This window comes from Ceratotherium simum, chromosome 25, assembly GCF_057802395.1.
Source record: "Ceratotherium simum simum isolate JZ-2026a chromosome 25, ASM5780239v1, whole genome shotgun sequence".
Lineage (NCBI taxonomy): Eukaryota > Metazoa > Chordata > Mammalia > Perissodactyla > Rhinocerotidae > Ceratotherium > Ceratotherium simum.
Window position 1 is genome coordinate 17,673,971 of NC_141924.1, and position 26,184 is coordinate 17,700,154.

Consider the following 26,184-nt stretch of genomic DNA (forward strand, 5'->3'; position numbering starts at 1 on the left):
CGCAATCCCATTAACATTATCTGTGTACCCAGCACTTCCGCTTCTCCACGTCCCTACAGGAGAAACACTCCAGCAGGTGTGCAAGGGGGACACAGGAAGATGTTCTTTGGGGCGTTGTTTGTAATGGCAAAGGGGAGATTTGAACACAACCTAAATGTCTGTCGAGAGGGAAATGGCGAAATAAATTCCGCTGTTGTCTTACATGGAAGACTGCATAGCGGTTAAAATGAAGCTGTTCTTTATGGACTAAGATGGGTACAGCTTCAGGACATTCTGCTGAGAAAGAAGCAAGTTGTGGATCAACATGTGTGACAGGTCATGGAACAATATTTTTCCGTGTGATATGTCTATATTCTTTTTATAAAGAAGAAAATACTAAATAAAATCACAGTTCAGAAGCTTCTATCAGTACATATACATGTAAATGCACAGTCAAGGGACAGTTAATACATATAGACACATATGTATGCACACACACACACATACACATACATATTTCTCACTGGTAACAGGGTTGCTCTGGAGGAGTAGGCAAGGAACTACATGAAGAATGGACTTGAGCCTTATCTTTTTAATAAGGAAATGTATTACTTGTGTAAATAAAATGTGTATTTGTTAAATTTATTTGTATCTTGCCTTCTTCTAAAAAGCTAACAAAATAAAAAGAAGAAAATTAGATAAAGGAAAGAGATTGAAAAGTACATAGGCATCAGATTTAGCTCTGAACTCCCTGGCGGCCAGAGCAAAAAGAGGATATAGTATCAATTATGTCATTTTCCCTTGTAAAATGGAGGGATATCCAGTTCCTTTTGAGAGACAAAGTGTTTATACTGAACGTATAGTCTAAAAAATTTTCTCATGTGGAACTTTATATAGGACCTGGTCACATGTCCTCCACCACAATTTTAAGCATGACTCTGTTCCTAATTAAGTTTAGAGAACAATGTCCTACTTTTTCTTCTCTGTTGTTTACAGATCCTCTCGCCTGCCTCCCTCTCCCACCTGATGTGTATCACTCTCCTTCTTGTTTGCTTTGTTCCAACCACGTGGGCTGCCTTCTGTAGTTCCTTGAACAAACTCAGCCTGCTCCCATCCTGGAGAGAGTAGCAGATGCTGTAGTGTGTGCCCAGGTTACCCTTCAGGACTGAGGCGTCCTTCCCCACAGCTGGGAGGTTGATTGCTGAGGCAGAATCCTTCCTGGGGAGTTGTCCTCAGCAGAACGTGAAGGCAACTACCTCGCCCAAAGTTACACCGCCTCCCTGGCGGCGGCCTACATCCAATGATGGGCAAAGTGAAGGAAAAAGGCCGGGATCCATCGCCTCAATTCCAGTTGTCTCTGAAGGGCCATCCCAGCTTCAGAACTCCCTGCAGGGTCGCCGAAGCCTCTGTTCTAGCCTCCTCATAGCCCGACACCCCCTCTGCCTACTCCCTCACATCCTCACGGGGTGCACTACTGAATACACTCCCTGTATGCACATCTCTGCTCAGACTCGGCCTCTGGGAGAGCCTGACCTACAACAGTGCAGCTTTTGTAGAAGCTGTTCCCTCTGCCTAGAATGCTCCCCCCCACCCTGATTTTAACACTGTCATGGTGGTGGTGAGGACTTCTTGTCACATGAATGTCCACTTAAATGTCACCTCCTTAGCAAAGCTGTCCCTCACCATTCAACCTAAAATAGTCTCTGACACTCTGTCGTAGAAGCCAATTCTAATTCTCTGCACAGCACTTGTCACTATCTAATACATTCCTTGTTTATTTATCATTAATATGATAATTTAAAAAATTATTATTCATTTTTTCCCTCATCAGCCCCTACTCTTGGTCTATCTTATCCACCAATACATTCCCACAGCCTAGAACAGGGCCTAGCAAATAGTAGGTGCTCAATAAACACTTCTTGAATTAATGACTGAAATTCTATCTTAAAAATATAATATAAAGGGAATTGGAGGACAATTTGATGTTTAAACAACTTGATGCCTTTTGATAACAAGAAGACTAAAATTTATAAATTTTCCTATCTGATTTGGCCTTCAAAGCAGATGTATCATAAAAAAAATCCACCGCCTGACTTTGTGAATTGGAGGATGAAATTTCTTCTGGAATGATCTGTTGTGACCCTTTATTTAGAAAGACAGATATTTTGTATAGAATTAGGCACAGTACTGAAGGAGAACTGACTGCATATGTCAGGAAGGAGAGAAGCCCTCCTCCAGGACATCCTCGTGGGGCTTAGAAGGAAGGGGGATGCTGAGTGATCAACGGCTGCTAAGATTTACCAGCACCCACTCTAGGCCAGATGCTGTTCAAGCACTTTATCCACACTAAGTCATTTCTTCTTCATGACTCCCCTCTGAGGGAGATACTACTGCTATCCCTATTTTACAGGTGAGTAGACTGAGGCACAGAGAGGTTAAGGACCTTGCCCAAGGTTACACAGCTGGAAAGTAGCAGAGCTGGGAGTTAACTCCTGGCAGTCTGACTTAAGAGACTGCATTGTCTACAGCCTCGCTGCTGCCAGGCAGATGTCAGAGAATCACAGAAAAATAGGCAGGAACAGGTGCTTTTTTCCTAGTCTCTTTCAAATTTTTTATTCTGAAATGTACAACATGTTCAGGTTATTAAAGCAAAAGTGTCTGTGGATTCCTTGCTTTCTAGAAACTCCCACTCCCAAAGTCCTTTATGTCGATGCCTCATTTGATGCCCTGGCATTATGGGAATTTGTGTGGCCATTAATTGGGGGGAAGGGTGCAGGGGGAGATTTGACTAGGGAAGTAGAGTAGAATTTTAAATTAAGCAAAAAGCAGCAAATGCAATGAGAAAAAGAATATAGGGACAAATGGATGGAAACAAGCCAAAAGGCTGGAAATGGAGCTCTCAAAAACAACCTTTGCTGTCCTTGTAGCAAAACAAGGTGACTATTAGAGAAGATTGAGTTACGTTCCTGAATGCTTTCTCCCAACATTGTTTCCCCTCACCTGTGGATGGATTAGACTACAGAATCTAATATGATTTGCTCGATAAAGCCCATCTGCTTGCTTTTCTGATCTGTTCTCTCTTCTCCATCTTTCTTGATTTTTCTCTTCCTTTCTTCCAAAGCTGGGCCTTTGCAGTTAAAGAGATCCAGCTAGGGGCCAGCCCCTAGTGGCATAGCGGTCAAGTTTGCGTGCTCCACTTTGGCGGCTTGGGGTTCGCAGGTTCGGATCCTGGCCATGGCATGGCATCCTATCAAGCCATGCCCTGGCAGCGTCCCACACATAAAGTAGAGGAAAACGGGCACGGATGTTAGCCTACGGCCACTCTTCCTCAGCAAAAAGAGGACTGGCAACAGATGTTAGCTCAGGGATAATCTTCCTCACCAAAAAAAAAAAGAGATCCAGCTAGGTTCCTGCCTCTGCCACTTCACGGCTGTGTGTATATTCAGGCAAATAATTTAACTGTCTAAGCTTTATTTTCCTCATCTGTAAAATGGGCATAACAATACCAGCTTCAGAGAATTGGGAGCATGAAATGACGCATGTGTACAAAGTGCTTTGTGTGGAGGCTGGCACAGCATAGATTTTAGTTCCTTTCTCCTCCCCACTTCTCCTTCCCTCCCCTTCATTCCTTAATTCCTTCAGGTTTGCTGGGCTGTGCTGCTAGGAGAATAACAGTCCTTAATGGACAAGACCCTCCGAGGGGTGAATCTCAGGCATAGACAGCTCTGGTGTTCAAAGCTGCAACATAATTTCTAAGTAAAGCTCTTAGAGGAGAATTCACCTGTAAATATCAAACACGAGTGCAACCACTTATCATTAAATATTACAAGTCCAGGAATTCCAAATATTAAAGAGAAAGCCACTCTAGCAAATAATTCTTATGAATGTTAAAATAATTGTAGTATAGTTGCAATTAATTATTATTATTTTTTTTGTGAGGAAGATCGGCCTTGAGCTAACATCTGCCAATCCTCCTCTTTTTTTGCTGAGGAAGACTGGCCCTGGGCTAACATCCGTGCCCATCTTCCTCCACTTTATATGGGACGCTGCCACAGCATGGCTTGCCAAGCAGTGCGTCAGTGTGCACCCGGGATCCGAACCGGCAAACCCCGGGCCGCCGCAGCAGGGCACGCGTGCACTTGACCGCTTGCACCACCGGGCCAGCCCTTAGTTGTAATTAATTATTAATTCATTAAGGGTTCATTGGTAGGGGTGAACAGACCTATGTTTCTATAATTTGCTGCAACATTATTAATTGACATAATGGATTCTATTAAAATCAATTAATAAAATCCATGTGGAATCCAGTCCTTGCCAGTGTCTTGATGATAGAAAAAAAGAATCAACCCCAAATAAAATAAACATGAAAAGTCAAATCTCCAGGCTAGATCTAAGTTGAATATTTTACACATACCTGCAAATAAAATTGATTGCATGTGGGCTATTGGATGTCAAGTTATCATGACAGTGTCAAAATATCCAAGTGATATCCTGTCCTATTGGTAGGAAGATATGGTTATATCTTATATATGAGCATCCCGTCAAGAGAGAACTTGCTAAAAATGGAACTTACCATTGCAGGGTGGCAGGAGTGGAGTGGGGCTTGGATGCTCGATTATTTTCTTTTTCCTCATCTGTTAAAAGAAAGAAAAAGGAGCTTACTTCAGCAGGAAAAAGTAAAAGGCCTCTCAGCTCTCCCAAGTTTCAAAAGACTATGTTTCCCTCAAATATTGATGCTTCGACAGCAATGATATTTTGGCTTTTCCAACATATTAGACTTATCATACTTTAATAAGAAAAACAGGGGGAAACTGACTTTTACAGAAAACTCTGCCATTGATTTGTATTTTTAATTGACGTAATATGGTTACAATGTGAGAGCTTTCCATCTTCATCACTCAACAATATAACTGCATTCACCCAACTGAAGCTGGATATTTGACTTGATGATTTTGACCCTAAGAACATGGTGACCTCACTCACCATTTGCTCCTTGTAACCCCAGTGGGACAGACAGTGTAGGGTATGAAGAGTGTAACTTCAGAAGAATCAGGGTAGCAATACAATAGCACAAGGGTCGGCAAACTTTTTCCATACAGGGTCAGATAGTAAATATTTTAGGGTTTGGGGCCAACAGGCAAAATCAAGAATATTATGTAGTATTTATATAACAAAAGAGAAAAGAAATTTCCACAAAGTTTTTATTGACAAAATTCAAAATATAATAATAGTAACTGAGTACAATTTTTGTAATACAAGTCTATCAATGAGAAGAATGAAATTATTTTGGGGGATTGGGTAACATTTTTCTTAATTGGAATTCAAAGTTCACATTCCCTATTATCAAATAGATTGCAAACATTCATCTGTAAAACCATTTTTAGCTTACAGCCCTATGAAAACAGGCATCAGGTTAGATTTGGCCTGTGGGGTTCCAGTTTGCTGACCTCTGCAATATAGCAATCTGAACAACAGATCAATCTTTGCATACCTAAGGAGAACTGCTCACAATTTTATCATGGATTAACTGAGAAATACATATACTTAGTCTCATCCCATTCCTAATGAAGATTATTACTAGAAATAGTCAACATAAAATTTCTTGATCCACAAAATTTGACCCAAGAAGACTGGTATAAATAATAGTGTCAAAAGAAAACTAATAATGTACAAACCTACAAATACAATCAACAAAATTTAATAAGAACATGTAAAAGGGTCAATGAAATAAATCTGTGGTGTAAAATTTATATGGAAAAGAATCTGTACCTATTAAAATAATTTACGTAAAACAAAAATGAAAGTGGATAAAAATGAAATATGCTGTATCAAAAAATATTTTAAAATAAATTAGCTTAACGAAGTTGAGTTCAGAAAATGTTTTCTTGATGAAAATCTATCAATATCAGTATAATTCTGGTTAAAATGTCTGCTCATAGAAACTGTGAAGATATTGTTGCTTCTCCAACAATTACACATACTCATCTTCTTCCTGATTAACAGAATGCCAGTTTAGAGGGGACTGTGTGTTCAGGGAGGGTGATCCCCTCTGAAATCCTAAGGAGGCAAATGTTGATTAATTTAACTCTCTCATGGTAATTTTACATCATCCAGCCACTGATGGATTAGGTGGGGCAGGTGACGCGGTGCTGGCCTATCAGATTTCAGGAGAAGCCCTCTGGATGCTTCTGGGAAAGATATTTTTCCCTAATAAAAAGGAATGGGGGCCTTGACTTCAAATTTCTGGCCTCTGAAACTGTGAAAAAACAAATGTCTATTGTTTTATGTAAAAAAAGAGAAAGGAGGGAGGAAGGGAGAGAGAGAGGGAGGGAAGGAAGAAGGAAAGAAGGAAAAAAAAATAAAGAAACGGGGGAGAGACCCTGGCCTGTCCTGCTTTTGAACACGGCTGAGAGGACACGGTAACTGGAGTGAGGCAGCAAACTTTTGACTGGGGAGAGAGCAGCCTGAGGACAAAGTCAGTGCTGAGGAAGACAGAGAGGAAATGGGGAAGGACTAGGGGTTCTGAATGCCACGTTGTGCCTCTGATTAACAAACCCTAAAAATAGCTGCTTCTTTGTTTTGTGAAAGAATACGATTTTCTCAGTTAATAAAACCTCTTTTCATTGGATCTTCTCTTCTCTGCCACCAAAACCATCCCAACTGATGGATGTTCTAACACTAAAGGTTCTCAGGGAGAAAATGTCCCACTACATCTGGGCTCAACACCTGTCCATGCTGCTTAGTCAACCTGGAGTTCTTTCTAAATGTTTCTCATCCTTTCCAGCCTAGAATAAATAACACCACCTCTTTGAAGCCTTCCCTGATACTCTCCAAGTCAGGAATCACTGACCCTAACTCTGTTCTTTGACACCCCATTTCTTGTCTCTCAGTTGAACAGTTTAGCCACCTGGATTGTTATTTCTATCCATATCCATCTCTCCGACTTGAGTATCCTACGTAAGAAGCTCCTCCTTAAGAAGGTAGGGATGGTATCTTAGTCATCTTTTCATTCCTTCCCACCAGTGCCTTCTCCTTGGCACTTAATTAAATAGTTGAGTCTGCACAATAAGGAGTATGAACCCGTGAGTCTCACAAGAATGTAGGTAAACAGACTCAAAGAACAATACTCAGCCTCACTTGTTCACAAACAAATAAAAAGAAAATGATAATGAGGCATGACTTTATATCGCTGAGAGTAACGAAAATTTTAAAAAATGATAATCCTCAATGCTGGTGTGTAAATGGTAAAATTGACAGTCTCATACTTATCTGAAGGTAGTGTTAACTGGTATAATGTTTTTGGTAAGCACCTTGGCAATAACTTTGAAAGCCATCTAAGATGTCCAGTCACTTGGCCCTATAACCCAACTCCTAGAAATTATACTAAGCAAATAATTAAAATGAAAAAAAGGCTATATTAGAAACAGGATCAGATTTTTTTTTTAAACAAGGAGAAGTACATAAACGACTGAAATATACCTCTGCCTAGCTTATGCTGGAACACGACTAACATTACCATTCTCCCTAGAACTGGCAGGGTTTGGGGTTTTTTTTTCCTGCTTCTTTAAATTTTAGCATTTCAGCCAAGCTGGACTAGATATCAAAAGATCTATGTTCTAGAATCAATTCCAAAACTTAGTGGCCATGACTGAGCGAACCACTCAACCTTTAAGCTTCACTTTCTACATTTGCAAAATGGTCATTTTATAGGGCTATTGAAAGGATTGTATTAACTAATTCAACAAATATTCATTGACTACCTAATTTATGCCAGCTAGACACTGGGGATAAAGAAATCAAGCTCTTGCCCTTGAGTCTGGTTGGGGAAAGAGAAAGACAAACAGTGGAGAGAGAGGCCAAGTTCAGTAAGAAGTGATAAATGCTGTGATACGTTAGGCAAAGAAGGGTCTGCTAACCCAGGCTGCATAAAAAAGCAGGGCCCGTCAGAGAAGGCTTCCTGGAAGAGGTGATAAGTTGAGTTGAGACCTGGAATGGGCCAGAGATGGGCACCAGACGGCAGGGAAGGTGGGACTAAGTCAGGGGGTAGGGCGGAGAAGGCAAGGGACAGACACAGATACAGGGACCCAAAGGATCATGCCACCTTCCCAGAAGCAAGGAGTACAGCACAGGTGCTTGTTGGGAGTGGAGTGAAGTGAGGGAGCTAGAAGGATGCTGTTTGACAATCTACTAATCCTGTTCAACTTCAAGACAGTTTCTCGTCCCTAAACTGAGGGTCCTAATAATGCCTACCTCAAAGCGTGGGTGGAAGGATTAAGTGAAACGAACTTAACAGAGCAGAGAAGCTCAAAACATCAGCTTCAGGAGCTGTGTGATCAAGGCTACCCTGGGCTGCTCTGGCTGGCCAGGAGGCCGTGGGGCAATCCTGTCCAGCCGGGATCGACCTTTGAAGCAGGCAAGGGAGGCGCCTCTGTGCTCGGGAAGATTTACGGGAGCAAAGACAACTGCGTCGACAGGGACCCTGCCAGGCAAACACACACCAGGGGACATCACAGCTTCAAACAGGAGCTGGCATTGGAGCTGGGCCTTGAAGAGACAGGCAGGGTCTTTTAAATAACTGTTTTCTGTTATTGCAAAATAATACATGCTCATTTTTTTTAATTTGGAAAATAAAGAGAAAATAGAAATATCTGGAAATCCAGGCCCCTCTCAACAGAGAGAACTATTGTTAACTTTTTATCCTCTTTTCCTCCAGTCTGTTTTCAATGTTGTCTTTCACACCCAGGCACACACACACCTGACTTAAAACAAGTGAGGGTCCCACAGCACATCCTGACTTACAACCTGTCTCATTCACCTTTATAAGGACAGGTCAGACCCTGCGGGGAGGACACTGAGGGAGAGCGTGCTCCACAAGGAATGGCGCGGAGGCGGCGGACCTGGGGCCCAGGGGGCAAGGCAAGTGGCCCATTTGGCTGGAGCCAGAAAAGTTCCTTGTTCTGGGATTCCATCACAGTGTCTCCCACTCAGGCGATACCTGTCTCTATTGTGTCCGATTTTGTTCCCAACTAAACTTTGTTATGGCCCATTTCTGACGCCAACGAACGGAAAGAGACCTGACTCTGAGAGCAAGCAGACGTGGGTTTGTATTCCAGCTTTGCCCCTAACTCTGTGTGGGAGTCTGAGCAGTCACTTGACTCAGCCAAGCCTGAGGGCCCTTCCCTAAAAGAATCATGACTTATATCACAAGGATAGTTTGAGGATTAAATATAATAATGTATGTTAAAAACTAGATACATTTTTAAAAGACCACCATAACGAGAATGATAGCATTCACTGGCCAAGTACTTAAGCCAGGCACTGTGCATCACTTTTCATATGCTAGCTCATTTTATTCTTCCCAATAGTGCTACGAAGAAGTTTTATATCCCTATTTTATAAATAAGGAAATGGAGCTTTGACGAGGCTGAGTAACTTGCATAAGGGCATGCAGCTGGAGAGTGGAGACTGGCCCTCGCTCGGTGCTCGGCACATGGTGGCTACTAATAGTATTTGGACAAGAACTGGTCCACCCTGGAACCAACAGGGACCCTCCGGCTCACTCATCAAACAGGGTCCTTTTACCTCTGCAGGCCCCTTTCTAGACCACTAGTGACTTCGTGCCCAGGGTCTGAATGCCCAGCCCCTTTCCCCCAAAGGGGCTGTATGTTACATCCGGGCCTGATCCTCCTATTTGATGGCTCTCGATTCTAATTCACCTGAAGTGCTGGTTGTTCACTGACTCGTTCATCAAATATTTATTGAGTGTCTATGACATTCCAACCCTATGCCAGGGGCTAAGCTGAGAAAAAAAAAGACATGGTCTCAGCTCGCCTGAGCTCAGAGTCAAATTATTAGCAAATAAAATGTAAGTCTTGGGCAAGAGCTGTGAAGGGCAGGTCTACGATGCTACGGCAGCACCAAATGTGGGGTACAAGCCCGGCCTTGGGATCTGAAGGAGGAGCAGGAGCCCTCTAGGCGATGAGGACAGGAGAGCACATTTTTTAGGTAGATGGAAACAGCCCGAGTTGATAAAGGCTTTAGGAATTGGTCCCGCCAAATGCCTTTTCATTTTAACAGGCAGAAATGCCTCAAACCAAACAAGGTGCATCCCCAGGGCGGAATTTCAGGCCAGCAAGATTCCCAGAGCCCTTCACAGCACACGCCCCGGCTCAATGCCCACCCTGCTCGTCCTACCAAAGCCGGAGAGCAGCGTCTGCTTAAAAAACCTCCCGACAAGATGCTGTCCGGTGCCTGGTCTCCTCCTTGCTGCTCTGTTCTGCTCCCACTTTGCAGTGATGGCTCCTGACACCCCAGGGAATCTCAGTCCAATTCCCAGCGGTGAGCAGCTCTGCTCCCCTCGCTGGGTCTATCTCCCAGTATAAACTCGGGGCCAAATTTCCAGGTTCAAATCCTGGCTCCGCTACTTGCTAGCTGTGTGACCTTGACCAACCGTTTGGTGCCTTCGTTTCTTTATCTGTAAAACAGGGCTAATAACAATACCAAGCACATATTGTGAGGATTAACTGAACCACTCCTGGCACAAGGTACAAGCTATCTAAGTGTTCACTATCGCTGTAATAGTTGTCACTCCTCCAGAGGGGCCATGCACCTGGATCCCCGCCCCGACCACAGGCAAGCCCAGCATCCAGGACGGGGTTATTTGCTCCCCCGCTGTGCTCCCACAGCACCCTGGCTGGTCCCTAGCAAAGTCCTCATCACAGAGTATGGTCCCTGCTGGCTGACCAGTGCGACTGCCTTGCTAATTTGTAAGCTCTGTAGGGCACAGACCATGCTCACCATTGTGTCTCCAGCACCCACACATGGTAGGGGCTCAAGAAACATCTGTGGAATGAATGAGTGTCTAAGATAATACCACAGTCAAATGCTGAGCCCACCCATCTGATTTCAGTAAGCATATGAAACAACAATATAACCAGGGAACATTTATTGGGGACTTATAATGTGTCAGGCACTGTGCAAGGCTCTTCATGTTATTGCATTTAATTTTCACAGCTGCCTGAGACAGTGAACAATTTAACGCATGTGAAATATCAAATACAGTGCTTGATGTATACTTAGTGCTTAATCAATGTTGGGTCTAATTATTAGTATTATCCCCTTTGGCAGAGGAAGAAACTGAGGCTCAGAGAAGTGAAGTGATTTGTCTGAGGTCAGACAGTTAGCAGTGGAGCCAGAAGAGGGACTCAGGCTAGTTCACATCCAAACCTCCCGGAACCCAAACATTTATAAGCCTCACTCTCTCTTCAAACCTGTAACGCTGAACTGAAAATTTTAGGGAACATATCATCTGCCTAATTGTTTCTTTTCTGCCTCTATGCTGATTGATTCACAACATTTGGGAAACTATTCTAGAATATTTCCTACCTGGAGCCAGTGTGGCAGAGTGTAATACTGAGGGAGAAAGTTTCTAAATTAATTACTTCTTTTCAAATCCCAGGAAAGGTTCAAATTTATGTGAGTCTCAAGTTTCACTTCAAAGTTCTAATTCTATTTCCTTTCATTATACTAACCTGGCTGCACCTGGCCAGACCTCACCCGTTGGGAACATGGGGCTGCCAAACATTTCATTTCCCCTTATCTACCTCCTTCCCAGCCTCTGCAAAGGGCACCAGCTGATGATGAGGGTGCCTGGACCCAGGCCTCTGGCAGTGGGCATCTGCCCCTGGCAGCAAACCCTTCTCCCCGTGGGAACACAGCTAAGTCCCAAACAGAACTGCGATGTTGGCAGCATTGCTGTGAGGGGGCCTCACACCTGCTTCCTTTCACCTGCTCTGGGGGAATTCCTTCACAACCTTGGAGCAGGAAAGGGCCTTTCTAACTTCAATACAAAACCCAGAGCCATAAAAGGAAATATTGATAAATTTTACTACATAAAAAATCCAAAGCTTCTGTGTGGGGAAAAAAAAACCCCACACCGTAAGTACAAAGATAATAAGCCTCTTGGAAAAATTGCAATAACAGCACAGTCTCATCTCCCCATCACAGAAAGAGCTCCAACAAAACCAGGAGGAAAAAGACCGAGAACCAAGAGAAAAAATAGGCAAAGCACAGGACACATAGTTGATGGAATAAATACGCACGCTCCTGAGATGAAAAAAGATGATTACTCTCAATCAGTGGAAATGAAAATGATGCTAAAATACCATTTCTCACTTAGATTGGCAAAAATCCAAACCACAACCACACAACTCTGGCTGTGAGGTTGTGGGAAACAGGTGCCCTCCTGCCTTGCAGGGAGAGTGCAGAATGGTGCCTTCCCATATGGAAGGTCATTTGGCAGAATCTACTGAAATCCCACATGTCCTTTACCCAGCAGATCCATGTCTGGGAACGGATCCCACAGCTACGCCTGGATGCATAGGAAATGGCCATACACAAGGCTATTCTTGTCTTTTACTTGTCTGTAATGCCAAAGTTTGCAAACAGCCCAGTGTTCACCTGGTTAATTAAATTATGATATATGCTCACAATAGAATACTACACAACTGTTAAAAAAATTAAAAAGAAAAGAGCGAGGATACTCTCTCTGTTCTTACTGATATAGAACACTCCAGGGTTTATTATTAAGTGGAAAAAGCAAGTCACAGCAAAATGCATACAGGGTGCTACTTTTTTTGTGTGTAAGAAAGTGGCAAAAAGAAACATATATTTGAATTTTTATTTGCATAAAGAAATAAAATACTGGAAGAATACACAATTAACAAACAAAAATGCTTACCACTAGGGAGCTGAGGTGGGAAGATGGGGTGGAACCAAGACTTCTCGATGAATCCCTTTTAAAGCATTTTGATTTTTGAACCATATGAACATATTATCTATTCAAAAACACTAAATTTGAACAAATTAAAAGACCCTATCGGGGAAGGAGCATCTGAAAGACCCAAATGACTAAGGAGTCCTGGAGTGCCAAAAACTGAAGGCAAATGACAAATACTCATAATCTGGCATTGCTTTACAGTATTTTGCTTTCCTAATATCCATTTACTTAATAAACTCTTATTGAGCCCCTACTGTGTACCAGGCCTTACCGTGTTAAGCGCTGGTGAGACACAGTCAATCAGACAAGCTCCCTTCCCCTTAGGGACTTGGCGCCCATGGAGGGCCTGGGTACAGGTGCAGAGGGGCCCTGGTGTGCTCCAAGCCCAGAGGAGGGACTACCTAGTTTTCCACAAGAGGAGAGGACAGACAGACACTCAGGGGGCAGAAAGGGCAGCCGGTGATGGCAGTGTGGATGCGGAGGCTGAGGGAGAGGAGAGGTCTGGGGGGTTGTCTTAAATCATAACCTAAGCACTCAGCCTCGTCAGCCAGCCAGCAGTCTTACACCTCGGTTTGCAGCCAGGACTAAAACTGCAGCAGATACTCCCTGAGGGCAATCCAGTTTTTAAAAGCCATCATGGGAGGACCCTCCGTGGGCCTCTCCTGCTGGACTTTCCACTCTAAGTCACTGCCCTCGCTCTTGGAGCCGGCTAAATGCCTTTCTGCTATTGCCAGGGCCTTTTATCCACAATGCAATGGGAATATGAAACAGTTTATCTCCATTTCCTCTTCTCTGGAACCCCTTCTTATGAAGTTACAAGACCCCAAATTGGATAATAAACTGACATGGTGAGTGAGCCGGGTAGGGGGAGAGATACGTAACTTTCGCTTATATAGCCCTGAAATGCGATGAAATTTTAATGATAATGATGGGTCACATTCAGTTGTGAGCCACTGTGACCCCAGCTCTGTGCCACTGAATTCCAACTCTTCCCTTCACTGTCTATAAATATCCTCCATCACCAGCAGACAGTCAGTCACAGCCACGATGAGTTGGTGAAGGGTTGGGGAGGGTAAAGGAAGAAGGCTACGTTCCTAGTGAGGCAGGCAGGACAGGAGAGTGGCAGTTGTCAGGAAGCATCAAAGAGCGGAGGGAACAGGACTCAGTGTGGACTCTCAGGAGAAACAGAACCCCCTTCGCACATTTACCACACACACACACACACACACACACACACACACACACGCAGTCTGATAATTCTTAGAGATAAAGGGAAGACTCTAGACTCCCGCCTAGGATATAGGATAGGGGCTGGAGTCATTTGATTTGGATATTAAGGAAATGGTGACCTGAAGGCTAGAGGACTGGGGCACATCTGGGCTACATTTAACTTGTTCTGTTTCCCAAGGAGGGAAACAGGAATCCCAAGGGATCCCACTGGGTTCCTGCTGTGTGAACCCATCCTATCACCCTAGTCTCTCCAATTCTCTTCACCCTGCCACCACCACCCTGGACTATAGCCTCATCACCTCAAACCTGGACTAGGTGGAAGGCCCTGCAGTGTCCTCCTGCCTCTAAGCCACCTGCATAGAGCCTCCACATTCACCTTCTGAAAACGCCACTTTGATTTGTCACTCTTCCACCCAGCCCCCTCAAATTCCAAATCACTTGTTTGGAATTCAAGTCCCTTGACAATAAGGCCCAAACTCCCCTTCCGAACCCTGTTTCCCATGATTCTTCAACCTCTTTGGTCAAGCCAATCTGGAAAACTCTCCAAGCTCAGCACCTGCCTTGTGGCTTTCTGCCTCCCAGCCCTTGACCATCACCACTTAAAGGAACCACATGGACCTTTCAAGACCCAGTGCAAATTCCACCGCCTCCAAGATACCTTCCCCAATCACCTTCCAACCTTGTGACCTCTCCCAAACGTTAGCATGCATTCTAATCACCTGGGGGTCTTGTCAAAATGCAGAGCATGTTTCAGTGGGTCTGGAGCTGGCCTGAGATTCTGCATTTCTTTTTTTTTTTTTTTTAAAGATTTTATTTATTTATTTTTTCCCCCCAAAGCCCCAGTAGATAGTTGTATGCCATAGCTGCACATCCTTCTAGTTGCTGTATGTGGGACTCGGCCTCAGGATGGACAGAGAAGTGGTGCCTCGGTGTGCGCCCGGGATCCGAACCCGGGCCACCAGCATGGGAGCGCGCTCACTTAACCACCAAGCCACGGGGCCGGCCCCATGATTCTGCATTTCTAATAAGCTTCCAGTGAGGTCGTGCTGAAGTCCAGGAGCATACTTGGTGTGGCAAGGTAGAACACCTTGCATCATTCAAATGAAATTTATCACATACAGCCTTCTATTATTAGTATTCAAGAGTGTGCCCTAGCTTCCCTTCGGGATTGAAAATTCCTCAAGAGCAGGGATCCACAGAAGAGACAGTTCATGGAGTAGAAAGAGAGCCAGCTGTAAAATCAGACAGCTCTAACTTCAAGTCTTAACTCTGCCACTTACTTGCTGTGACCCTGAATAAGTCACATAACCTCTGAATCTCAGTTTCCTCATCTGTAAATGGGGATAAAAAATATACCCCTCCCAGAGGATTAAAGGACATAGTGGCTGTGATTATGCCTAGCATCCTGCCTGCTGCTGAATATATTTTAATTTTGGCTCCCTGCTCTTTCCTTCCTTGTATAACTTTGGACTTTCCACAGAGTCTTGTATGTAGTAAGTGCTCAGGGAATCTTCTGGGCCCAACTTCTGCAGGAACTTCTATGTTACCTGTACAATTCTGTTCAAGCCACACTGCTAAGCTTTCCTCTGTGGATAAGATGCTGTAACCAGTCACGGACCTGAAAATGCTTCACAGTCATAGTCTTCCTATTTGGTGGCAAGTATGCCATCAGAAATATAAGAATCTACTGACATCTTCCAGGGAGAAAATGCAATTTGTTCAGCTTGGAAATAATTTATGAGACTCAAATGATGGTATATAACCTATCCACTCTTGTTCAGGCTCCCACACATCAGCCATTTAGAGCCTGACCTCACCGGTCCAGGGTTTACTTCCCAACTGCATTCCATCAAAATGTCCCATGTCCCACTTCCTCATGCTCACTGGAGCTCTAGTAAATCAATTAAATCCATCTTTTCTGGGCTGCTAAAAGGGACATTTCAGGAAGAGCACCAGACAGAAATCAGAAGTCCTCAGTCATAGTTCTGATTCTAGTACTACCTACGAGTATGATTCTGGGCAAATGAATTTCGTTTTCTGTGTCTCAGTTTCCTCATCTGTAAAATAGGCGAGTGAGCCAAGATGATCTATAAATCTCATAGTCTTTGATTCTAGGCTAACAAACTCATTATTCTCCCATTCTGTTTCATTTAACCAGCACCTCCTGGTGCTAATGCCCAGCTCTAGTTCGGGCCAGTGGAAGAAAGATTTTTCAGCAGGTGGAAGTTTGACCTCTCTCAGCTCACCCTGGGAAGGCACTTTTACCTGTTTGGCCTGGTTCAAAGATAAACTGTATGGCAGGCCCTTTATCTGGCCACTCAATACCTAATCTTTCTTTTTTTCCTGCTTGCTAATCAGACCTCAGTTTTAGTTAAGGCAGTAATGTGACAGTCCCAGAGGTAAATCCTGAATTGTCAAAGCCAGGGGTGGGCAAAGGGATACAGAGCCAGATAGTAAATATTTTAGGATTTGTGGGTCGCATATGGTCTCTATCACATATTCTTCTTTTTTTTTTTTTCCTTACTCTTTAAAATTAAAAACAAGACAAAAAACAAAAACGTCTTAGATCATGGGCTGCATAAAAACAGGAGGCAGTTTGGATTCGGTGTGAGGGTGGCCCAACCACTGTAATTCTGTTCTTTTCTATTTTTTTGACAAATATTCTCTCTCTATCCTCCCTTTCAGCTACAGATGATACAGTTCTAGAACAAAGAAAGTAACAAAAGTCCACTGAGGGCTTCTGGGAAAGAACTTATTGTTCTCTGATAAAAGGAAGACACATAAGAGGAAAGCTAACTGGAACCTTCCCTTGCTCCATCTATCTGTCTTGAATGTGGACCTGGTACCTGGACGTGAAGCAGCTATCTTGTGACCATGAGGTACTAACATGAGGACAAAAAGCCAACAACTTAGGAGGACTTAGCAGAAAGACATACAGAGCCCGGGTCCTGGATCATGTTGAGCTGTTGAATAAACTCTGGAACCTCCTACCTCCCATCTTTTAGTTAAATAACAAATATCTACATTGTTTAAACCACTGTCAGGTTTCTTCTCTTACAATCCAAAACATTATTAAAATACTAAATCTGAGGGGTTTTTTCCTCTCAATTTTTAAAACTTCAACCATCTCTTGAGCCCCTCACTATGTGCCAGGCCCTGGGGTTACAACTGTGAACCACACAACACTCCTGCCTTCCTGGGACTTGCCGTTTAGTAGAAGAAATGACAAAGCACAGACAAATTTTGACATACCCATCAGCGACTGAGAGGGGGTGATGAGCATTCTGAGCTCTACTCTTGGTATTCCTGTGGACAGGTTATGAAATCCTCAAAGGCAAGTCTTTGAAGCACTACCTTCTGAGAGACAGAATACTGCAAAGACTAAAATGACTAATGTTCAAAGGCAGACATACAGACCTGGGTTCAAATCCTAGCTCTACCACTGCCCAGCTATGTAACTTTGAGCAAGTTACTTACCCCTTTGAGCCTCAGTTTTCACATGTGTAAAATGAAGCTCATAATGATAAGCTACCTCCAAGGACTACTGTGAGAATTGAATGAGATAAGAGAACTAAAGCACTTCTCGTTACTTAATAGATGATAGCCAATACACATATTAACTATAAATTTTGTTTAACAATATATGCTTAGAAAGAAAGACTAGAAGGAAACACATAAAAACATCAAAAGTGGTTACCTCTGGATAGGGGGATTAGAGGCAATTATTTTTCTTCCTCATATTTTTTCCTACATTTTCCAAATATATACACACATGACTCTTACAGCCAGAAGATATATTTTTCAATGTAATTTTTGTGTTTTGGAAATAAAGACAACACAAGGACTGAAAGAACACACTTCTTTATTCTTTTATCCAGATGAGAGGCAGGTGGCCCACTTTCTAGATCTAGCACTGGCATTGACTTGCTGTGCAATCTTAGAAAGTCACTTCACCAATCTAGGTCTAAATTTCCCTGTCTAAAATTGATGATAACCAGATTTCCAGTTCTTTCCATGATGAGATAGCTTGCATTGGATTAACTCATCTACCAAACACAATTGTAAAAGCTAGAACAACGATGTGAAGCCGTGGAGAGCAATCAGTGCAGACAGGACTGGAGGAGCTGCAAGCCTTGAGAGAAAGGAAGTACAAGACGTGAGCTCAACATTCACCCTGGTGTCTTCCCTGAGGATACTTCTAAATTGCTGCACTAAGAAACAAAACTCAAGCAGAGTATAGTCTATGGAGCTGGTGAGACTGAAGTCAGAGTTTGGAGGTGACAGGGAGGCTAAGATCTAAGGAGCAACATTTCAGAGAGAAGAGAACCACAGAGAAAGAGAAAAACAGACCCATATTAAAATTCCCCTCAGGTGTTTAGCCCACTCCTAAGCTGCACAGGCAGAGAGTGAGAAACAAAAAAACTGAGGAGAAAACATCAGCTTAGAGGCTCAAGAGCTGATCACTGATTAGTTGGGGAGTTAAAAGTTGGAGTTCAAGCTGGGTCAAGGTAGAAGGAACTTGGTAAACACCCAGGGCTTTCAGTTGTGGACCCAGAAAAACTGTGATCTAGGAGTAAAGACCAGGAAAGTATGGACAAAACTGAAAGAGATCAGACCTAACCATGGCTTGACAGGATCAAGGAGACCCACAGGTGCTCTATCTGCCTGCTAGAACGAAATTCAACATTCTTTGGAGGCAAGAGTGTAATATCATTCACCCAAAGTCTCTCCAACTTTTCATCCATACTGTCCAGCATCAAATCAAAAACTATAAGGCATAGTACTGAAAAACAGGACCAAAAACCTGAAATCCAAGGAAAAAAAAAAAAAAAACAGATACAGTCATGCACTGCTTAACAAGGGGGATATGTTCTGAGAAATGCATCATTAGGTGATTTTGTTGTTGTGCAAACATCATAGAGTGTGCTTACACAAACCTAGATGGTCTAGCCTACCACATACCTAGACTATATGGTACCAATCTTATGGGACCACTGTCGTACATGCAGTCCATTGTTGACTGAAACATCGTTATGTGGTGCATGACTATAACAGAAATAGATCCAGAGATGACTTAGATCATTAGAGTTATCAGACAGGGACTTTAAAATAACTATGGTTAATATGGGTAAGGAGACAGAGGAAAAGATGGTCAAAATAGAAGAAATGATGAACAAAATAGATGAAAAAACTAAGAATATCAATTGAGATTTGGAAAAAAGAATCAAATGGACATCTACCATAGAAGAAAGAATATCTGAAATTAAGACCACTTGGGATGGGCTTAATAGCAGACTGGACATGATAGAAAATGGGAATTGATAACTGAAAGGCAGGTCAATAGGAAACACCAAAATGAGATACAAAGAGAGAAAAATGGACAAACCAGAGATGAGCATAAGAAACATATGAAGTGTAGTCAAAAGTCTAATATTCATGTAACTGGAGTCCCAAAAGGAGGTAAGAGAGAGAATGGGGCAAAAAAAATATTTGAAGAGACAATGGTCAAGAATTTTACAAATTTGATGAACAACCACCCACATATTCAAGAATCCCAGTGAACCCCAAGAAGAATAAACATAAGAAAACCATATCTGTGTACCTCATAGTCAAACTGCTGAAAACAAAGAAAAAAGCGCTAAAGGCGGTGAGAGACAAAAACACACAATGCATTCAAAGGAGTAAAAATAAGTCTGATAACTACCTTTTCAACAGAAATTTTGGAAGCCAGAAGACCACGGAATGACAGCTTTAAAGTGTTGAAGGAAAAAAAAACTTATCAACCTAGAATTCTATATCTAGTAAAAATGTCCTTCAGAAATATAAGTGAAATGTACATGTGTTTCATGATCTATACTGCACTACCAGAAATATTAAAGAAGTTTCTTTGGGTTGAAGTAAAAATGATCCCAGATGGAAGCATGGACTTGCTGACAGGAATGAAGAGCCCTGGAAAGGGTAAATATGGGAATAAACAGAAAGAAATGTTGACTGTTTATAAAACAATAATAATAATGTCTTGTAGGGCTTATAACATATGTAGAAGTAAAATACACTAAAGCAATAGCCCAGAGGGTGGGAAATAGTTAAGGGAGGTTATACTGTGGGAACACTGGTGCAGGGGCTTGAAGAGGGAGGAGGGGGAATGTGAGGCAGACAGGAAAGGAAGGATGCATGCTGTAATCCCTAAGATAACCCCTCTCAAAAAATACATCACTGGAAAGCTAGCAGAGGAAAACATCAAAAAAAATGTGAACTACATTAATCCCTCCCAAAAAAGCAAAAAAGGGAAGAATGAAGACAGATGGGACAAATCAAAATTAAATAGTGAGTTTGTTGACTTAAGCCCAACAATGTAAGTAACTACATTAAATTGAAGTGTTCTAAATATTCCAATTAAAGATTATCAGATTGGATTTAAAATAACTATATAAAAAACCTTAATATTGAATTTCGAAAGGTTGACAATAAAAAGATAAAAAAGATATACCAAAGACAAAATTGTCCCTTTTGCAACCACATGGATGGACATGGAGGGTATTATGTTAAGCGAAATAAGCCAAACAGAAAGACAAACATCGCATTATTTCACTCATATGTGGAACATGAACCTACAAACGGACAGAGATAACTGTATGGTGGGTACCGGGGGAAGGGGGTGGGGAGGTGGGCACAAGGGGTGAGTGGAGGCATTTATACGGTGACTGACAAACAATAATGTACAACCAAAATTTCACAATATTATAAACTATTAATACATCAATAAAAAAATATACCATCACAACCCAAATAAAAAGAAAGTTGTATAATTACATTAATATCAGACAAAATAGACTTTAAGGCACAAAGTATTACTAGATATATTGAGAAACATTTAATAAGGATAAGAAGGATCATTTCAACAAAAGGATATAACAATCCTAAATTTCTAAGAAACTAATTCTCCAAAACATGTAAAGCAGAAATTAACAAAACTGAAAGGACAGATAACCCTAATCAGAGCTGGAGATTTAATACACCTCTCTCAGTAATTAAAAGAACAAACAACAACAACACAATCCATAAGGATATGGAACATTTGAATAACAAGACTAACCAACCTGATCTAACTGATAACTAGAGCACTCCATTCAATAACTGCAGAATACATAGTCTTCACAAGTGTGCATTTGCCAAAATAGACCATATGTCTGGACAAAAAGCAAGTCTTGACAATTTCAGATACTGAAATCATATAGAATACCTTCTCTGACCACAGTGGAATTACAATAGAAATCAATAACAGAAAGACAAGGAGGAAATACCCAAATGTTTAGAAATTAACCAATAGATTTTTAAATAAATCATGGGTAAAAGAAGAAATCACAATAAAGATTAGAAAATAGGTTTAACTGAATGATAACGAAAGTATGACGTCAGAAAAATGATAGGATACAGGTAAGCAATGCATAGAGGAAAATTTAAAACTTTAAACGCCCATCTTAGAAAATGTTGAAAATCAGTGATCTAAGTGTGTATCTCAGAAGCATGAATAAGATAAAAAATTAAACTCAAAGAAAGTAGAAGGAAGGAAACAATAGAGATAAGAGCAGAAATAAATGAAATAGAAAAAAGATGTAAATTGAGAGAAACAACAAAGCCAAAAGTTGGATCTTTGAAAAGACTAGTAACATTGATAAGCTCTGACAAGACTGATAAAGAAAAACAGAGAAAACATAAATTGCCAATATCAGAAATGAAAGGGGGACATCACTATAGATGCTAAAAACATGACAAAAAGTAATAAAAGGAAAGTTTAAACAATGTCATGTAAATAAATTTGAAAATTTTGATGAAATTAATTCCTTAAAAATAACAATTTGCTAAAAGTAACAAAACAAGAAAGAGAAAAATATGAATAATCCTATTGCTATTTTAAAAATTAAATCCATCCTTAAAAATTTGCCCTCAAAGAAAACTCCAAACCCACTGGATTTCAGTGTTGAACTCTTCCTAATACTTAAGAAATAAAATGCCAATCTTACACAAACTCTTCAGAAGAAAAGAAAAAAAGAAACTTCCCGCCTTTTTTTATGACGCCTGTATAATCTCGACACCAAAACCTGACAAGGGTATTGTAAGAAAGGAAAATCATGGGCCAATAAATCTCATAAACATAGATGCCAAATTCTTAACGGAACGGTGGACAATCTAACCTAGAAATACATAAAAAGATAATAATACTTCTGGGGCCGGCCCTGTGGCTTAGCGGTTAAGTGCACGCGCTCCGCTACTGGAGGCCCGGGTTTGGATCCCGGACGCGCACGGACGCACTGCTTGTCCAGCCATGCTGAGGCTGCGTCCCCCATACAGCAACTAGAAGGATGTGCAACTATGACATACAACTATCTACTGGGGTTTGGGGGAGAGAAAGGGAAAAAAAAGAGGAGGATTGACAATAGATGTTAGCCCAGGGCCAGTCTTCCTCAGCAAAAAGAGGAGGATTGGCATGGATGTTAGCTCAGGGCTGATCTTCCACACACACACACACAAAAAAAAGACAATACTTCTGACCAAGTGCAATTTATTCCAGGAATGCAAGATTGGTTTAACATTCAAAATTTAATCGATGTAATTCATAGTATTAACAAAATAAAGGGCAAAAACATATGTTCATCTCAATAGATTCAGAAAAAACATTTGATAAAGTTCAACACCCATTCAAGAAAAATCTCTCAGCAAACTAGAGACTTGATAATAAATATCAACAAAAAATCCCCAACAAACATCATACTTAATGGTGAAACATGAAACTCTTTTCCCCCTTAGATCAGGAACAAGGCAAGGATGTCTATTATCACACTTCAACTCAACATTGCACTGGAGGTCCCAGCCAGTGCTAAGACACAGAAAATAAATAAAAATATAAAGAGTATAAAAGAAGATGGAAAATTATCATTATTCTCAGGTGACATGATTATGTTCATAGAAAATTTTAAAAAAGCAAACTCATAATTAATAAGCAAATTTAGCAAAGTGGATAGACATGAAGTCACTATCTAAAAAATCAACTGTATTTTCATATTCTAGCAACTAACAATGAGAAACAGTTTTAAAATATTACTACCTGCAATAGCACTGAAAACATCAATTACCTAGGAATAAACCTAATGAAAGATGTGTAAAACCTCTACACTGAAATCTACAAAACACTGCCGAGAAAAATTAAAGGCCATCTAATACAGTCTAAACTCACATACATAGATTAGAAATTCATTGTTGGTAAGATGTCAGTTCTTCCCAATTTATTGTAGATTCAGTATGATCCTAATCAAAATCCTAGCAGATTTTTTTGTGAATGTGAAAATGGACAAGCTAATTCTAAAATCTGTATGAAAATATTAAGAACTGAACCAGAACAATCTTGAAAAAGAGGTCTTATGCCACCAGATATAACAACTTATTATAAAGGTGCAGTAATAAAGACTAAGGTATTGGCCCAAAAATAGATAAGCAGATCAATGGTTCAGAATAAAGGTCAAGACATAGATCCACACATGTATATAATCTCCTAATTTATGACCAGTGAGTAAAGTATATTCTTTTTAAAAAATGGTGCTCTCTCACTCAAAAATTAAAAATAAAAAAAGAACATTGACTCCTCCCTCACACCATATACAAAAATTCCAGATGGACTGTTGACATAAAAGTAAAAGTTAAAATAATAAAACTTCTAAATAATAATATGGAAAAATCTTCATGATCTTGAGGTAGGCAAAAATTTCTTAATATGACACAAAAAGCACTTACTATAAAAGAAAAATATGGATAAACTGTACTTTATTAGAATTAAGAACTTCTGTAAATCAAAAGATACCACTGAGAAAATGAAAAGTCAGACCACAAACCAAGGGAAGATGTTTGCAATACTTTTATCTGACAAACATCTCCTATTCAGAAGATAAAAATAACTGTTAGAAATCATTAAGGAAAAGACAAATAGCGCAATTAAAAAAAAAAAAACCAACAGGCAAAAACCTGAACAGGTAATTTACAAAAGAGGATCTCCACAAGAATATTCAGAGCACCAATACTTCTTTTTTTTTGTTTCTTTCTTTTTGTGAGGAAGATCAGCCCTGAGCTAACATCCATGCCAATCCTCTTCTTTTTGCTGAGGAAGACTGGCCCTGAGTTAACATCTATTGTCAATCCTCCTCCCTTTTTTTTTTTTTTTCCCTTTTTCTCCCCAAAGCCCCAGCACTTAACCACTAAGCCACGGGACCAGCCCCATACTTCTCAAACTCTTCCAAAAAGTGGAACAGGAGGGAACACTTCCAAACATTCTATGAGGCCAGCATTATCCTGATACCAAAGCCAGATGAAGATACCATAAGAAAAGAAAACTACAGATCAATATCCCTTATTAACATTGATGCAAAAATTCTCAACAAAATACTTGGGCCAGCCCCAGTGGCCTAGTGGTTAAGTTCAGCGTGCTCTGCTTCGGTGGCCCAGTTCGGTTCCTGGGCACAGATGTACACCACTCCTCTGTCAGTGGCCATGCTGTGGTGGTGGCTCACATACAAAAAAAGGAAGACTGGCAGCAGATGTTAGCTTAGGGCAAATCTTCCTTAGCAAAAAAAAAAAAAATCCTCAACAAAATACTAGTTAACAGAATTCAACAGTGTATTAAAAGGATTATACACCATGACCAAGTGGGATTTTATTCCTTGAATGCAAATACGATTTAATATATGAAAATCAATTAATGTAATACACCACATTAACAGAATAACCACATGATCATCTCAATTGATGCAGAAAAAGCATTTGACAAAATTCAACACCTTTTCATGATAAAAACACTCAACAAAATAGGAATAGAAAAAAACTACTTTAACATAATAAAGCTTGTATGAAAAACCCACAGTAAACATCATACTTAATGGTGAAAGACTAAAAGCCTGTCCTCTAAGATCAGGAGCAAGACAAGGATGCCCATTTTTGCCACTCCTATTCAACACAGTACTGAAAGGCCTAGCCAGAGCAATTAGACAAGAAGATTACACGCGCGCGCACACACACACACACACACACACACACACAACTATTAACTAATAAATGAATTCCGCAAAGTTGCAGGATACAAAACCAACACATTAAAATCAGTTGCATTTATCTGCACTAACAATGAACAATCCAAAAAGGGAATTAAGAAGATAATTCTACAGTCGTGTGTCGCTTAATGATGGGGATACCTTCTGAGAAATGTGTCGTTAGGCAATTTTGTCTTCATGCAAACATCAGAGTGTACTTACACCAACCTAGATGGTTTGTACACACTTAGGCTATATGGTACTAATTTTATGGGACCACCATTGTATATGCAGTCCATCATTGACTGAAATGTTATACGGCACATGACTATATTTACAATAGCATCAAAAAGAATACAACACTTAGGAATAAATTTAACCAAGGAAGCAAAAGACTTGTACACTGAAAACTACAAAACATTGTTGAAAGAATTAAAGAAGACCTAAATCAATGGAAAGACATCCTGTGTTCATGGATTGGAAGACTTAATATTGTTAAGATGTCAATACTACTCAAAGAGATCTATAGATTCAATGCAATCCCTAAAAAAATCCCAACAACATTTTTTTTACAGAAGTAGAAAAGTCCATCCTAAAATTCATATGGAATTTCAAGGGACTCTGAATAACCAAAACAATCTTGAAAAAGAAGAACGGTATGAGAGGTCTTACATTTCCTGATTTCAAAACTTGTTACAAAGATACAGTAATCAAAACAGTGTGGTACGGGGATAAAGACAGACATATAGACCAATGGAATAGAACAGAGAGCCCAGAAATCAACCCTCACATACACGATCAAATGATTTTTAACAAGGGTGTGAAGACCATTTAATGGAGAAAGGACAGTCTTTTCAACAAGTGATGCTGGGAAAACTGGATATCCACATACAAAAAAATGAATTTGGACCCTTACCTTATACCATATACAAAAATTAACACAAAGTGGATCAAAGATACAAAGATAAGAGCTAAAATTATAAAACTCTTGGAAGAAAATGTAGAGGGAAAGAGTAGATTTGGCAATGATTTCTTGACTATGACACCAAAAGCACAGGCCACAAAAGAAAAAATAAATAAATTTGACTACATTAAAACTAAAAACCTCTGTGCATCAAAGGA

At 40.8% G+C, this 26,184-nt stretch overlaps 1 protein-coding gene across 2 annotated transcripts in view; it reads right to left on the reverse strand.

Annotated features, from left to right (window-relative positions):
• Positions 1-26,184, reverse strand: part of RFX4 (regulatory factor X4) — a 139,754-nt gene that overhangs the window by 104,330 nt on the left and 9,240 nt on the right. For both annotated transcript variants that reach the window (XM_087448997.1, XM_087448996.1), the window contains exon 3: positions 4,553-4,613. In XM_087448997.1, coding sequence (XP_087305123.1) covers positions 4,553-4,613 — 61 coding nt within the window. The remainder of the gene's footprint in view (positions 1-4,552; positions 4,614-26,184) is intronic.